The following is a 15,980-nucleotide window of genomic DNA, read 5'->3' as shown; positions in this document are numbered from 1 at the left end:
AAACAACGCCCTCAGCTAGTAGGTATTTGTTTATTTTTGTAAAATATTATTCTACTCTGACACATTTACATTTACAGATACATTAAACTGCGCCCGTCTCTCCAGTTTGGCAACTTTCTCCGACAGAAAACTTTCACTGGCGATAAATCGCTCTAGAAAAATATCGCTGACACTTATTGCATGTGAGCGCGTGTATCGTCGGCCTAGGAATTTTTTTCCGGCCACTCTGTTGGCAAAATTTCAGCGGATTTTAATCAAGGACCAACGATCCGCCATAAATCCGTACAAGGATAACTCGAACTGAGCCATCGCAGTTAAAGCTGAGAGACGACTATCTTCATAAACAAACAGGCACGACAATGAAATACAATATCGAATTCTCTCGAGCAAACGAAAATGTCGGGGACAGAATAGATTTCCCTTCGTCATGTAAACATTTTAGCCATGAGACCGTTTCGTAAAACTGCCGAATTCGTCGTTCCCGACAATGGAAGATATCCTGTTTCGGTTCCGGGGGGTCCTCTTACGTGTTTGTTTTCAAAACGGCCTAGAAATAATAACGGTGGGGTCGATGTGGGCCGCGTAATCACAACCATGGGGATATAGAGGCTCGGATGCGTGAAAATCTATTTTCAGCTCCCTCTCTCCTCAGTTTTTCTACTTAGGACTGATAAGATATCGTGATGTTGTACATCTCGCGTCACTCCTGGATGAATGAGCTGCCTATCAGTGAAAGTCCTGTCGAAATCCTTCGAGGATTTAAGAATATAAGGGTGCACAAACATACATACAAAAATACATTTCAGTGAAACACTTCACTCTTGTGCTTCGCTAGCCCGATAGTAACATCAGAGATTTTATTTTTTCACTAATTCACTCTCTACTCTTGTCAAGCAATTTCTCCGGGACACATCCGCCACCGCGACAGTCGTAAACTCCAACGTTCAAGATTTAATTTATGAGCATTTGGAGGAATGAATCTTTAATGTAATGCCATAACGCTGAATGTTATTATGAAAATCCTTTCTCCCCGTGTAAATTAATTCGAGTATCAATTTATGTCGAAACGTTTTATTTCCAGCGTAACATTGTTTGTGGGGAAAATACAAGATTCTCGGCGAAATTACAAGAATTCGCATCTGAATATTTTACTGCTCCGGAAAAATATAAAAGGAACGTCTGTTGGGTAATTTCAAATTAAATTTATTGGACTGTGGAGGAACACCACTCTCCTCTCATATTCGAATGTTTCTTAGTTGTGGGGTGTCCCGGGTGGCGTCGGGGGGGAATTTAAAATTAAAACGAAGATATTAACAGCTGGATCTTGCACGATTCAGGAGTCAACTCAAAAGACTACAAGACTTATTTTTTTCTCAATTTTCGTTAACTGTGTGTTAGAACGTAGAACGGAAAAGCAAGTTCCTCACAAGAGTGACACCTGACAGGGGCCACTTCCCTTAATTGCTTAATTAGCTAATGGACATTCTGAAAAATCGAAGTGTAAATATTTGCAATCATTTAATTACCACCCTTGACGGTATCTCACCCCCGCATTCATCGAAAAAGTGTGTACCAAGGGTTCGTTAAAAAAATTACATTTCCTTGGAGCCCTTTGGTGACGTCGCCACCGACGACAGTGGTGCCCTCCCAACGGACCCTCGCGCAATCTCAACTGGTCTATCTGTTATGATGATCAATTACCTGTTTACGCGCTAATTATTCAGGCCGTCTTAATGATTCATCGGTCTGAAAGCTCTCGAGATTGCAACCATTCAACTATTAATCTCCGATAAAACATCCGCGACATTACGGAACTCGGAAATCGTAAGCTGAGCTATCGACCTACCGAGATAACCGAAAGCACTAATTTAAATGGATCATCACTCAAGTTTTGGAATTGGAAGGTTCGGGGAAAATCGGGCCTCCCGTCCGGATGTGGACTGCGTGCGGTGTTGCTTAGCTTGTCTGATCGAACGATAATCGTGCGTTTTGTTTCCGGCGTGAAACATCACCCCTTGGTAATTGTCAGGGTCCACCCCTAAGCGATCGTTTTGCTTTGCAGTTGTGTTACGGGGCGAGTTCGCCGGCCCTTTCCGACCGCAACCGCTTTCCCACTCTCTTCCGGACGCACCCGTCGGCCACCGTTCACAACCCGACCAGGATCAAGCTGATGAAAAAGTTCGGATGGTCGAGGGTGGCCATCCTGCAGCAGGCCGAGGAGGTGTTTATCTCGACGGTGGAGGACCTGGAGACGCGCTGCATGGAGGCGAACATCGAGATCGTGACGAGGCAGTCGTTCCTGAGCGATCCGGGGGACGCGGTCAGGAACCTGAGGAGGCAGGACGCCAGGGTGATCGTGGGGTTGTTCTACGTGGTGGCAGCGAGGAGGGTGCTCTGCGAGATGTACAAGCAGAAGCTCTACGGCAAGTCCTACACGTGGTTTTTTATCGGTGAGTCATCCTAAAGCAGCCCCCTAAAACATTTTTTTTTTTAATCCGGTACTGGACAGTACCAATACGGTACTATGTCAGTTTAGAGGTTACAGACAGTCGACAGAAATATTGCTAGATACAAGGTTAATCAGGAGGGGCATCAGCCGAATGACCTTGAATCGCAAGGGAAACCTCCATAAGAATACATGACATTTCGGCCTCATAAAAATTCTCATTGAAATCTCGATCAGCTCAATTCGAAATTCATTTCCGATAACATCTTCAAGCGAAAGTTGAATCCTGTTTTCGTAACGGTCAGGATTGTCCTTTACAGGACAAAAGCACAATAAACGGGTCTTTAATCCAATAAATAGAATGCAATTTGCTGAAAAGTAGGATCGTTTCCTTAATCTGATCTCCAATTACAACGTACATTCACGTCCTGTCTTTATGTCCTTCGGGGTAATTTCTTTTTTACTTCTTAATGGCACATAAAGAAGATTTGCTTTAATATCGTGAACGTTTAAACTCGATCCTTAATTTAACATGAACAGAGTTTTTTCATTTTTACTTAATTTTCTTGAAATCAATCCAGAGTCCTCCAAGGGATCAAGGGATTCATAGGGTCGTACTTGATTGGTACTTGTGTTTTTCCGTTCGTAATGTCGTACCAGATAAGCTAGACCGGCTTTGATTTGCAACACTCTAAATCTTTGACCTGGAATACAACAGATAAACCGAATAGTACTATAGTAATCTAGTACCTAGACAAGCTCTGGGTCCTTCGCCAGAAGGCAAAAACGTATACTTGTTCACATTGTCTTTATTGTTGCCAATAAATCGTTCCCGTTTGAAAACGTTCGGTTGTTCGTAATACTTCGAGTGGCGATGAAGTCCAAACAGAGGCAAAACAACAGGAGTACCCTCCTCAATGGTCACAATCTTATTTCCATTCTTTGGTACGAAAGTGAACAATTTTGTGCATACTTTTTGCAATGAGAGTACCACAGGATGCATTCGGAGCGTTTCTAAAGACAAACTGTAGTACTATTGAGATGCGCGATTGACATAAATACCATTGATGACGCCATCTAGGTAAGGAAGATCTTGCAAGATCTCGTAAGGTGGTCTTCACCATTTTCCTCGAAAGCTCCGACTAATTCTTCTCTCAGTAGTACCTGAGTGTGGGATTGAATGCCAGTTCGAAAATCGCGAAAGTTTCCGGTGTGACTGTTTTCCTTTTCGAAACATTTCCTTTCAAGACCAAAAGCACTACTCGCCATTGTTCAAAGTGAATCTTGTTGCCAGCTCGTTGGCTTCGTTCCCTTCTCCGTCATTTCTGGTCTACTGTCAATAAATCGCACTAACCTGGTAAAAACGTCTTCCAAGAGCGGAGACAACCATTTCATCTGGAATTTTTGTCAAATTAAATCGAACAACTTCTCAACTGTGGTACCTTCCCGCTCGTGAATCTTGGTGTCAGTTGAGCTCTGACGACGTTCTTCCGTCACAATTCTTGTCGATCTCGATGTCGTGAAAATGACTAAACGATTTCACTGTCACCTCTTTGATTAGGGTCGCGAATTAATTAAGAGTACCGGAGTGATGACTCGGTACAAGGAACAATTTCTTGATTTTTGTAGTTGCTAGCAAATTAGTGACGAGAAGAAAATTGACAAAAATGAAGTATTTCTTACTTGTAAGTTTTGGTGTATATTTCTCCAGGAGATCTTTTGAAGATTAACCATTTTCCAAAGTTTCCCACCCAGAGCTTTGGTTTTGTTCCGAGTACTCCTCTTTCTTCCCAGTACTGGTACTTCTGCTTCAAGACAGCTGCGATTAATAAGCATACTAGAGTTAGTAGTATCATTCTTCAGCTGATTGGTGGGCTAGTCGGACAAAACTAACACAGGATGAGAAGCAAGGTCAGTTTAATTTAGTACTCTAATAAAAATCACTGTGTAAATTGAGCATCGCAACAAGTGAAACTGCACCAGCTCTTCATTGGTTCTATTTTTATCATTATATTATTTCTACGAGACAATTTTGTTGTTGGAGACGAAATTCATCAAGAACTGTTGATTGAAGCTGCTAAAAATGCTTTGGAAAGCTTAGGCTATCAGGATGTGGACAAAAAGTACAGAAAACAAGACGAGAACATCTTTTCACGAAAGTGCAAATGTTCATATTACACTATTTACATAGCAAAGAATCTGGAGTAACATCTAGATAATCTTGTTGAAATCTAATCACTGTCCCCCAACTCCTTGGGAAGTTTTCGGAAGTCGCTCTTTTCCTCTTGGAAGCAATTTCCTTCGAGATCAAAACGACAACTAGCGACGTTATTCAGAGTAAATCACACGCGTAGTTCTTTGGCTTGGTAACCATCACCATTCCTTGCTTCCAGTCGAGCTTTAAGATACTTGACCACTTTTATACCATTGTCTTCCAAGAGAGAATGCAAACCATCTTCCATTCTTTTCCTTTCAAGACAAATGGATCTCTGCTAATGTCGATGTCGACTTCTTTGTTGAGTGATATGTTGTCACCATGTAAATGCAAAAAAAGTTCACCGTCACCTCCTTGATGAGTTCTGGGTCTCCCAGTAGCAATATGGGAGCGATGGTTCTGTAGATTCCGACCACATCTGCGCCTGCGAAGCCACTGAAGATTACACTGTCATCAACAGAAAACACATTGGATAGGTTTTACTTGTGTCCAAGTGAGGATTTAAGTAAGAAGCTTGGCCCAAAATTTCCAACCAGAAGTGTTGGTTCTGGACCTGGTATTCCACGTCTTTCTGAGTACTGGTAGTTGAATTTTATCCAGAAGTAGACAACGGTGGTTGTCAAAATTACTAGAGCAACAATTGTCATTTTTGGGATTCTTACGCTCGTGCCGAAGGAAAACTAAAGATGAATCCAAAATGCGTCTATTAAATATGAGATAAATGGAGATAAATGTGAAGTTTGAATATATAGGTTAAAATGAGAGGTTAAATTAATGCGATGTGTCAATGACGTTGCTCTCCTAGAATTTGAAAAATATAAAACACACAAGCCAAAATTAAATTTAATCTTCACACAAAAAAAAGGTGAATTAAAATACTGATATAACCAACAATAACGCAAATGGTGAAATTAAGATGGGATACACTGTTATCTGAATGTTTAGTATGTGTTTTATGCAATATGCGCCCGAACTTGTTAATTACTAGGGTCAGGTGTCATTTTTAGTTTTGTTAGGAAAGCTTTTCATTAGATCGGCTTGTGCATAATAATAATCAAATGAAAGCTTTTTCAGAGTCTTTGTCTGAACTAATAATAGCTTCCTATCTTCAGAATCATAAACCACCTGTTGCTTACAATAATTCGGAGTCGAAGAACAATAGTCAAATTTCTGGAGTTCCGCAGGGTTTGAGTCTAGGTTCCTTCCTCTTTTTGTTACCCAACAGAATTATAGAATAATTGAATAACAATAAAAACTCAACAGATCAGATTATCCGTAATAAGTATCGGGTGTTTCTTTAAATTACACCTCATAGTAGGCGTTGAAGTGTCGATTGTGAACGCACTAGACAGGTTACGGATCACGGATCAGCTGTTTAAATCTTACGTTTCACATGATTGGTGTGTTGACAATCGACTCTTCAACGCCTACTACAAGGTAAAATTTAAAAAAAAACACCAAATACTAGCTTAGAGGTCAAAATTGTGTTTATTTGAAACAAAAGAACATTAATTAATATGTATTGACATCTACAAGATCTTTTTGAAATCTAGCCACAATCCTCCAACTGGTGCAGTCATTGCATTGGTTGCGTCAAACTGGATAGGTAGCTTCGTCTTCTTGTTGACGGATAATTCGTAATGGCGTATAATATAAGCCACACCAATCTTAACTTGCAAGAATCCAAATCTTTGTCCTAGAAGAGAGACATTGACCAACTGGTAATTCAAACAACATTTACGCACCTAAACAAGATCTTGGTCCTTCACCCAGAGGTAAGAACGCATACTTGGTCAAGTTGTCTTTGTTGCTTCCCAAAAACCTTTCCGGCTTGTAGGAGTCAGGATCATCGTAGTATTTTGGATCGTTCTGTAGACCATACACTGGCAAAATGATAGGAGTACCTTCGTCGATAGTAACAGGTTTGTTGGTCGTCTTTGGTGTGAAGGTAAAAGCTTTGGTGCACAGTTTTTGCAAAGAGATCATCGGCGGATGGAGTCGCAACGATTCTGCAAAGAAATTGTCATATATTAACCAAACTGTTCAGTTTTGTACCGTTTAAAGCAGCATCCAAGTATGGCAGCGCTAGAAAGACTTCGTAAGGTGGTTTATTGTCATTATCCCCAAATGCTGCATCTATCTCCTCTCTTAGTTTCATTTGAGCATCAGGATTGTTGCTCAGATTGAACAAAAAGAAACTCATCACAATAGAGCTCGTTTCGAAGCCGTCCCCGAAAAATCCAGCCGCGTGGGCGGCCATGTCCACCTCTGTAAACTCGCCACCTTTAGAGTTTTCTTTGATCTGGTTCATGATGTGCAAGAAATCGTGACGGACGACGTTATTTTCTCTGCGATATTTCAGAGTTTGGGTCACAATATCTATCAACTTTACTTCCACCGGCTTTGAAACAAATCTAGAAACAAAATGAAAAATAGAGAAATACTCGTATGTATTGTGGCACTTGCCTCAGACGCAGTAGTCTTCCAAGTGGTGGGAACATGATCATTATAAAGAATTTGAAAACTACCCCACTCTCCGACGAGAAAAACTCCGTGGCAAGTTTTCTAAAGTGGCTGTTTTCTTCTTCGAAGCATTTCCCTTCGAGGCCGAAAACGCTGCTGGCTATATTGTTGATTGTAAATAGGGCGCTCAATTCTTTGGCTTCGTACCCATCACCATTCGTCGCTTCTGGTCGAGTTTCAAGATACTTGGTCAGTTTGATACCGTTGTCTTCCAGAAGAGGAAACAAACTCTTCATCTGAAGCACTTCGTCAACACAATAGGATGGAATGGAGTCGTTATACTCACTTTTCCGCTCGTGAAGGCTGGAGTTAGTTGGGCTCGAACCATCTTCCATTCTTCTCCTTTCAAGACGAAAGGGTTTCTACCAAATATGGCGTCGACATCTTTGTCAATGCAGATGTCGTTGTCGTGGAAACTCGAAAAAGATTTTACTGTCACTTCTTTGACCATTTCGGGGTCCCTTAATAGCAATATGGGAGTAGTGGCTCTGTACATTCCGACTGCATCTGCATCGGGAAAAGCACTGAAAAGTATACTCTCACTACAAGAAGATACAATGGCAAAATTTACTTGTAGGCGTTGGTGTAGATATGTCCTGGAGACGATTTCAGAATGAAGCATTTTCCCAAATTTCCCACCAACAGGTGGGGTTCTGGGCCTGGTATTCCACGTCTTTTCCAGTACTGATAGTTGAGTTTCAGCCAAAAGTAGGCAATGGTAATTGCCGAAATTATTAGAACCGAGATTATCATTGTTGACAACTGTTTACTAGCGTGTTGAATGAAGACTAGCGACGAATCTAAATTATGTTTATTATATTAGGGATAAATCGAGACAGAGATGAATAGGGAAGGGTCAGGTCGAGGTCAAACTAACATTGTGTGTCACAATCGCACAAATCTACGTTGTTCTTGTTGAAAAAAATCGAAATTAAAAAAAAAATTGAAATTTTTAAGTTTACGTAGAGATTTTCCGAAAAGAATAAGTGAAACAAATTAGCAAAAATAAAAAGAAACAAATAAATCGTGTTAAATTTACATTTGCTATGTAATAGGCTAGGGCCACACTATAGACCAAATAATCGGCCGATAATTTAGTCCTATCGGGTAGCTTCCGCACCCACCAGGTAAACTAAACTGTTTTCGATCAATCTGTTGGCCGACTACAATCGCTTTAGTGTGCGCACTCACATAAGTCCTCATACTTATTAAGCAACCAACTAAACTGTCGGCCGATGAAAAGTCTGTAGTGTGGTCCTAGCCTTAATGTTTACGCGATAAGAAGGACATTTATGAAAAAGTAAAAATACGACGATTCAAATTTATTCGAACGATGAGAAAACAGATTTGATCCTGATTTAAAGCGAATGTAATAAACATGCCTCTGCCGTTACGCGTTTATGCAGGCAACAAACATTTTCCCAAATTTTTCACAATTTCATTTAACCAAGCGAATATGACATTTATGTCAAAATTTACGAAACTGCACTGCAAACTATGTTTTATGTTTTTTAAATCAAAAAACAAATGTCCATGTTAATTTTGGAAATGTATTGTGGGTTGCATTTGCAATTCCGTCGGGCTCATTATCACTCGTGAAATATCCTGTACATTATCCGTACATTAAAAGAAAGAACAACGAATTTATTTTAATTGAAAAAAAAATAAAAACCAAAAGTCAAGTAACCTAATTTATAACCAATAAAACGTTTATTCTAGTTGCTAAAATTGCCTCCATGCTGTTCTAGACACTATCGACACCTTCTGGAAACGTCCATCTTTGCATTCAGTAAAAGATTTGTGGGAATTTCTTCACAGACTTGCACTATCCTTCTTCCTAACTCTTCTCGGGTGAATAGAGTTACGTAGGGTCAAATAAACATTGCCTCAATGTAATCCCATAGAAAGAAATCCAGTGGATTCAAATCTGGGGATCTAGAGGGGCATTGAATAGGTCCGTAAATACCCATCGATCCATGGCCAAAATGATTATTTAAAAATGCAACATTAATGCGTGTATTATGTGATCTACCGCCCTCCGTCCTGATGAAACACGACTGTGTTCAATACTACTAATGGAATGGCATTTCATCCAGAAAGTTGCTTGTTTCCTTTGATAATAAAGCATGATATTTTGGTTGATTAAAACTGGCATTAATTAAAAAAGGGCCTACTAGTCCAGTCTATGTATTTCCAAAAATGCCACACCATACATTAACACTAAGTCGTCTTTGGAAAATTTCTTCCACAACAACATGGTTATTATCATTATCAAACTGTTTTGACAAATGGCGTGATTGACAAATAATATCCAGAACTCACTTAGGCATTTCGAGTATTTAAAATTAACTTTTCTCCTGTTTATTTTGGTCACATAATTTTAAAATGTTTTACATTAACTACTTAATTTCCTGACTTTTGTTTAATGTATGGGTATAGTTCTTTGCATTTTAATATTCAAAAAAAAAAAATCTCTGTAATATTGAGTTAAAAAAAATGTACAGTGCCATTTGAAAGTAACAAGTTGATGTTCATCTGTCAAAAACTGGACGCAAGAAAAAAATGTAATTCAGTTGGTATTCAAATGTTTTGAAAATCAGTTCATTTGAAGTGTAATTTATTCAAATTGGATAAAAAATAAGCAATATTCAGCGTCGAAGCTTTTTCGTCAGTCACCCTGTATAATGTCTGTATTAGTCCGCGGCTACACAAAATTTAATTCTTAGATTGATTCACACGATTTTAGTTGTCAAATCAAAGGACATTTTAATTTTGCAGTACCGTGCGTCACTGAATTTTGAAAGTTGTTGGTCACTGGATAAATGTTAGTGTAGAATATTGTTGGCAGGTGTGCCTTGCTTTTAATCCATCTATTGTTAATTATTCGTATGAATTAAGCCAAGAATCGAATTTCTCTACGGACAGCATAATGCTGTTCCACATTTGTCACGCTTTTAGCAATAACAACAATCTTGAACTTTCCTAGTCAGATGCAAGGATGATAATGATAATGTAGTGGGTTAAGGTGATTATAATTGAAGGAATATTAAGGTAGTTTTGGTATTATACACTAATCAAAACGAAAGAGGAGCCACTTTTAGGAAGGTGAATATTTTTTATAGGAATAATTTATCATGATAAATTGTTGTTATTACAATATAGGAGGCTGTTTTCTAAAAATTACTAACAATCTATTGTAATCTGTTTGTGCTGCTTCCAGGAAAAAAAATTAAATGTAAAAATGTGTATTGAAATTCTTTATTGTTCAAATGAAAACATTCTGAAAAAGAACCAAAAGTGCAAAATTAATAAGAGGTATGGTCTCTTCTAACCCCCAAAATTTCCGCAGAACGACGAGGCATACTTTCAATAAAATTTTGAATAACCTGAGGAGTCACTCTTCCCGTTCTTTCAGAAGGATTTCCTCGACGTATTGTAGGTTCTGGAGTGGCTGACGTTCCTTCAATTGCTGCCCAAGTGTGTCAATTGCATTGAGGTCTGGACTGCGGTGGGGCCAATTCGTACCTGAATATTATGGGTATTGAGGAAATTTTGCACTTCTTTGGCTGCGTGTGGACGGGCATTATCCTGCTACATAATGAGTTCTGGAGAACCATATTCTCTGGAAACTGTATCACATGTGATTCTAAAACATCGTCTATGTACCTCCGAGCAGTCGTAAACCCCTCACGAATTACCACCAGCTCCGTGCGTCAATTCAAAATTATCCCACCCCAAACCATTATGGACTCTCCTCCAAATGGAACCTTTTCTTTTAGGGTACCGTCTAAATACCGTTCCCCTGGGCGTCTCCACACACGAACTCGTCCATCAATGTGATGCAAACAGTTGCTCCACTGCTCCAAGTTCCAATCAACATGTTCTTGAGCAAATAACCTTCTTGTTCTGCGCTGCTCGAGGCTTAAAGGGGGTACGTTAGCTGGTCTTCTCGGGTTAAACTCGCGTTCATAAAGCCTGTTCAGTGTTGTTTGGGTACTTATTCTGGTTTCTGTCATCTCTACCAGGTCATTTTGGAGCGTTGCTGTAGTACTCGCGCGTACTCTGGTGGCCCAAAGCCTTATCAAACGGTCTTCTCTCTCGGAAGTTGCCCTTCCACGAGGCAGATAAGGTTGTCTTCTAACAATACCATAGATTTGATATCTTATCCAGGCCCTATTTATGGCAGCGGGAATAACATTTAAGATTCGGGCTAGTTGTCGCCTTGAGTGGCCCTCTTCAATTAGAGTGACAGCTCTAGCAATCTGAATCTTTGATAGGTACACTCTACGCCTTCGTGATGTACCAAGAACATCAACATTCATTTTGTTTCTTTCACAGTTGCAACGAAAAAAAAAGCAAATGGATAAACGCATTTACCTCTTTGTAAAAGTTTGCACTTTTTGGGTTTTATGGCTTCAATAAATCAACTGTTAATAAGATAACTTTTTTTGCCCCAAACCTGTATTCTCGACATTCTTTACTAAGTGGACACAAACTTTTATCGATATAAACTAGGCAAAAATGAATAGGGAATTTTTCCTTTTTTAAATTTTTTATAAATACCGTTTAAAATTTGTAATGAAATGTGTTACAAATATATCAATATTCAATGTAATGTTTCAAGTACTTGTAAGATTTTAAATTTATCTTATGTTTAAGAATACGTGGGAGGATTGGGGCAATTATTTTGCTTTCCAAGAAAAATTGTGGAATTCCCTATTCATTTTTGCCTAGTTTATTTTGCATCAAAAATATCTTATCATCAATGGATCAATGCTATTCTTATCTAAGCGAAAAGGTTACAGTTCAAGGTCACTCTTCTACCAAGCGAACGGTTGTGTGGATACCTTATGCCTGGAGAGTACCACAACGTGCATTTGAAACAATCAATTTTTTTTATCTTCTTTTTTTGGACTAAATCTACCATAATAAAATTAAGGGATGTTCAAGGTTTTTGTTGTTTATGGAAAGTACCAATTAAAAATAGCTCAAGGTTCCGGTAAGAAGAACTCTCTAGCAATTTGCCTAAAGTAACTGTTTTTCTCTTCCAAATATTTGCCTTCAAAACCACAGCTACCCATATTATTCAAAAGTAAATCTTCTAGCCAGTTCGTTGGCTTCGTACCCTTCTTCATTCGGCATCGCTGCTTTGCCGTCCATAAATCGTACCAGTCTGGTAGAAACGTCTTCCAAGAGCGGATACAACCATATCATCTGGAATTTTTGTCGTATCAAATCGACCGATTTTACAACTGGGGTACCTTCCGGCTCGTGACCTCCGATATCAGTTGAGCTCTCATTATCTTCCATTTTTATACTTCACACAAAACCGATTTCTTCCGAAAAAGGGTCAGAGTGATAATAATTAAACGGTTTGACTGTCACCTCTTTGATTAGTTCAGGGTCGCGGATTTAGAATAGCGGAGTGGTGGATCGGTAGAAACCGACAGATCCTTAAAAAAAATATTTGTTACACAGTCTAGGACTGGTTTACAAATCTATGAGGGGCATGATGACCAACTCAATAGACCGGGACCAATGGCTTAACGTGACTTCCGAATCACGAGACAGAATATAGCCTTTTTTTTAATTTCTTTTTTAATTTCGCCCTGGGTCGGAATCGAACCCGCGACCCTCGCGTCCCTGAGCCGAAACGGACTCCCTTAGGCTATATTCTGCCTCAGATTCTTTATTCTTGTAGTTGCTAACAAAGTATTAAAAGAAAATTGCATAAATAAAATATTTCTTACTTATAACTTTTGGTGTATATTTCTCCCGGAGAGCTTTTGAATATTAAACATTTGCCAAAGTTTCCCACCAAGAGTTTTGATTTTGAAAGGATTACTCCTCTTTTTCCCACTGCTGGTAATTCTCCTTCTAAATGTAGTAGCCAGCTGCGATTTATTCGAATACTAGAGTTACTGGTATCATTTTTGATCCATTTCGGTGACTAGTTGGATAAATCCAACACACTGTAACAAGCGAGTTCTGTTTAATTTAGTACTTTTATGAAAATCACCCACTCTTCGTTAGCTCTGTCTGTATCAATATATTATATCTGTAACGCAATTTTACTCTTGGAGAAGAAATTCATCTAGAATTGTTGATTTAACTGTATTAGATAGGTTCGGTTATCAGGATGCAGATAAAATGCAGAGAAAAATAACAAGATCGTTCTTCTGCTGAAGTGGAAATTTAATTATTTCATCAGATGCAAAGCAAAAAATTTAGGGCGACATTTACATAACCTTTTTGAAATCTAACCATAAGCCCCCAACAGGTGAAGTCATAATATTAGTTTTGTCAAACTGAATTGGTAGTTTTGTCTTCTCGTTGACGGATAATTCGTAATGGCGTACAATATAAGCCACACCAATCTTAACTTGCAAGAAGCCAAATCTTTGTCCTAGAAGAGAGGCAATGACCAACACGTAATTCAAACAACATTTACGCACCTAAACAAGATCTTGGTCCTTCACCCAGAGGTAAGAACGTATGCTTGGTCAAGTTGTCTTTGTTGCTTCCCAAAAACCTTTCCGGCTTGTAGGAGTCAGGCTCTTCGTAGTATTTTGGATCGTTTTGCAGACCATATATTGGTAAAATGACAGTAGTCCCTTCGTCGATAGTAACAAGTTTGTTGGTCATCTTTGGTGTGAAGGTAAACGCTTTGGTGCACCGTCTTTGCAAAAAGATCACCGGTGGATAGATTCGCAACGATTCTACAAAGAAATTGTGGTATTTTGACAAAATTGTCTAGTTTTGTACCGTTTAAAGCAGCATCCAAGTATGACAGTCCTTGCAAGACATCGTAAGGTAGTTTGTTGTCATTATCTTCGAACGCTGCATCTATCTCCTCTCGCAGTTTCTTTTGAGCAACTGGATTGTTACTCAAATTGAACAAAAAGAAACTCATCACAATTGAACTCGTTTCGTAGCCGTCCCCGAAAAATCCAGCCGCGTGGGCGGTCACGTCCACCTCTGAAAACCCGGCACTTTGGGAGTTTTCTTTGATCTGGTTCATGATGTGCAAAAAGTCGTGACGCACGACGTTATTATCTCTGCGATATTTCAGAGTTTGGGTCACAATATCTATCAACTTTACTTCAACTTGCTTTGGAACAAATCTAGAAATAAAACGACACATGGAGAAATATATATTTTGGCACTTACCTTAGTCGCAGCAATTTTGCAAGTCCTGGGAACATGACCATTACAAAGAATTTGAAAACTGCTTCACTCTCCGCCGAAAAAAACTCCGTGGCAAGTTGTCTGAAGTGACTGTTTTGTTCTTCGAAGCATTTCCCTTCGAGGCCGAAAATGCTACTGGCTATATTATTGAGTGTAAATTGGACACTCAGTTCTTTAGCTTCGTAACCATCACCATTTGTTGCTTCTGGTAGAGTTTCAAGATACTTGACCATTTTTATACCGTTGTCTTCCAAGAGAGGAAACAAACTCTTCATCTGAAACATTTCGTCAACACAAATAGGACGGAAACTTTCTACTCACTTTTCCACTAGTGAATGCTGGAGTTAGTTGGGCTCGGACCATCTTCCATTCTTGCCCTTTTAAGACAAGAGGGCTTCTACCAAATATGCCGTCGACGTTTTTGTCAACGTCGATATCATTGTCGTGGAAACTCGAAAAAGACTTCACGGTCACTTCTTTGACCATTTCGGGGTCTCGAACTAGCAATATGGGAGTCGTGGCTCTGTACATTCCGATTACATTTGCATCGGGGAAAGCACTGAAAAGTATACTGTCACCACAGGAAGACAAAATGGATCATTGTACTTGTAGGCGCTGGTGTAGATGTGTCCTGGTGACGATTTTAAAAGAAAACATTTTCCCAAATTTCCGACCAGCAGGTGGGGTTCTGGGCCTGGTATTCCACGTTTCTTCCAGTACTGGTAGTTTAGTTTCAGCCAAAAGTAGGCAATGGTAATTGCCGATATTATTAGAACCGGGATTATCATTGTTGGGAACTGTTTATTCGCGTGTTGAATAAACACTAACGGCGAATCTAAATTGTGTTGTGTATATATGAAGATAAACTTGGACAGACATAAAGGAGGGTCAGGTCGATGACACACTAATAAAGAATTAAGACGCACAAAACTGATTGGAAAAAGAAAGAGTGTGTTAAATAAAATGTTCAAACTTATATCTACCTTACTTGAAGTCTTCTATTTAATTATTTATAACATTAGTCAACCTTGAGATGAATAATGGTCTGATCAAGGTCAAACTAAAAGGGCGTTTCAGAGTTGCACAAATCTACATTGTTCTTATTGCAACAAAAAATTGGTAAAGTATGAAGCACAGCCAAAAATAAATGTTTATGTTTTCATCAAGATCTTCCGAAAAGAATAAATGAGACAAAATAACATAGATAAAAATAATTAAATAAATCGTTAAAAATTTATATTTATTATAAATAAGAGATAAGAAAGAATTTATCGCTGTCCTATAAGAAGCATTTTTTGTTGGTTTATGTTATTTACAACGATATTATCACTGTCAAATTATTTAAAATATTAAATGCTTTTTTTATAACACCCCACCTTTAATTTTTTTTTTAATTAAAATGGCTGACTGAATTTCGTCCAAAGGGACTCCCTCTTTTGACGGACTAAAATAAGACTTTAATATGCAAAAACGGTGCAATAACTATTCATCACTAAGTACGGACTTTTTGAAAAATTTTCTGCTGTCTTGTACTTACTTTTTGTAAAATTGCTGATGTTGTCTTGGCAGATATAAATTCACAGAATGTTTATTCAATTTTGATACTAG

At 38.8% G+C, this 15,980-nt stretch overlaps 2 protein-coding genes and 2 long non-coding RNA genes across 6 annotated transcripts in view; 1 reads left to right on the top strand and 3 right to left on the bottom strand.

Annotated features, from left to right (window-relative positions):
• The window catches only part of GABA-B-R1 (gamma-aminobutyric acid type B receptor subunit 1), a 178,191-nt gene that overhangs the window by 119,057 nt on the left and 43,154 nt on the right, over positions 1 to 15,980 (top strand). For all 3 annotated transcript variants that reach the window (XM_069056201.1, XM_069056200.1, XM_069056199.1), the window contains exon 4: positions 2,063 to 2,450. In XM_069056201.1, the coding sequence (XP_068912302.1) occupies positions 2,063 to 2,450 (388 nt within the window). The remainder of the gene's footprint in view (positions 1 to 2,062; positions 2,451 to 15,980) is intronic.
• On the bottom strand, positions 2,689 to 4,340 carry LOC138136880 (uncharacterized). The gene is made up of 5 exons (XR_011161471.1): positions 4,130 to 4,340; positions 3,889 to 4,078; positions 3,509 to 3,841; positions 3,197 to 3,460; positions 2,689 to 3,150 (listed from the first exon to the last, which is right to left on the bottom strand). It is a non-coding gene; the product is annotated as an uncharacterized lncRNA (long non-coding RNA).
• LOC138136980 (uncharacterized) lies at positions 5,926 to 15,551 on the bottom strand. The gene is made up of 12 exons (XM_069056284.1): positions 14,979 to 15,551; positions 14,694 to 14,931; positions 14,355 to 14,647; positions 13,950 to 14,308; positions 13,640 to 13,903; positions 13,433 to 13,590; positions 7,756 to 8,003; positions 7,471 to 7,708; positions 7,128 to 7,420; positions 6,717 to 7,075; positions 6,407 to 6,670; positions 5,926 to 6,357 (listed from the first exon to the last, which is right to left on the bottom strand). Exons 1-12 carry the CDS (start codon positions 15,158 to 15,160, stop codon positions 6,191 to 6,193), a joined length of 3,063 nt encoding a protein of 1,020 aa, XP_068912385.1. The 5' UTR covers positions 15,161 to 15,551; the 3' UTR covers positions 5,926 to 6,190.
• On the bottom strand, positions 10,427 to 12,864 carry LOC138136617 (uncharacterized). Its single transcript, XR_011161366.1, has 2 exons — positions 10,883 to 12,864; positions 10,427 to 10,830 (listed from the first exon to the last, which is right to left on the bottom strand). It is a non-coding gene; the product is annotated as an uncharacterized lncRNA (long non-coding RNA).

The sequence above is a fragment of the Tenebrio molitor genome, chromosome 8 (assembly GCF_963966145.1).
Source record: "Tenebrio molitor chromosome 8, icTenMoli1.1, whole genome shotgun sequence".
NCBI lineage: Eukaryota > Metazoa > Arthropoda > Insecta > Coleoptera > Tenebrionidae > Tenebrio > Tenebrio molitor.
The sequence above is the reverse complement of the archived record's forward strand: the minus strand, read 5'-3'. Positions and strand labels throughout refer to the sequence as shown.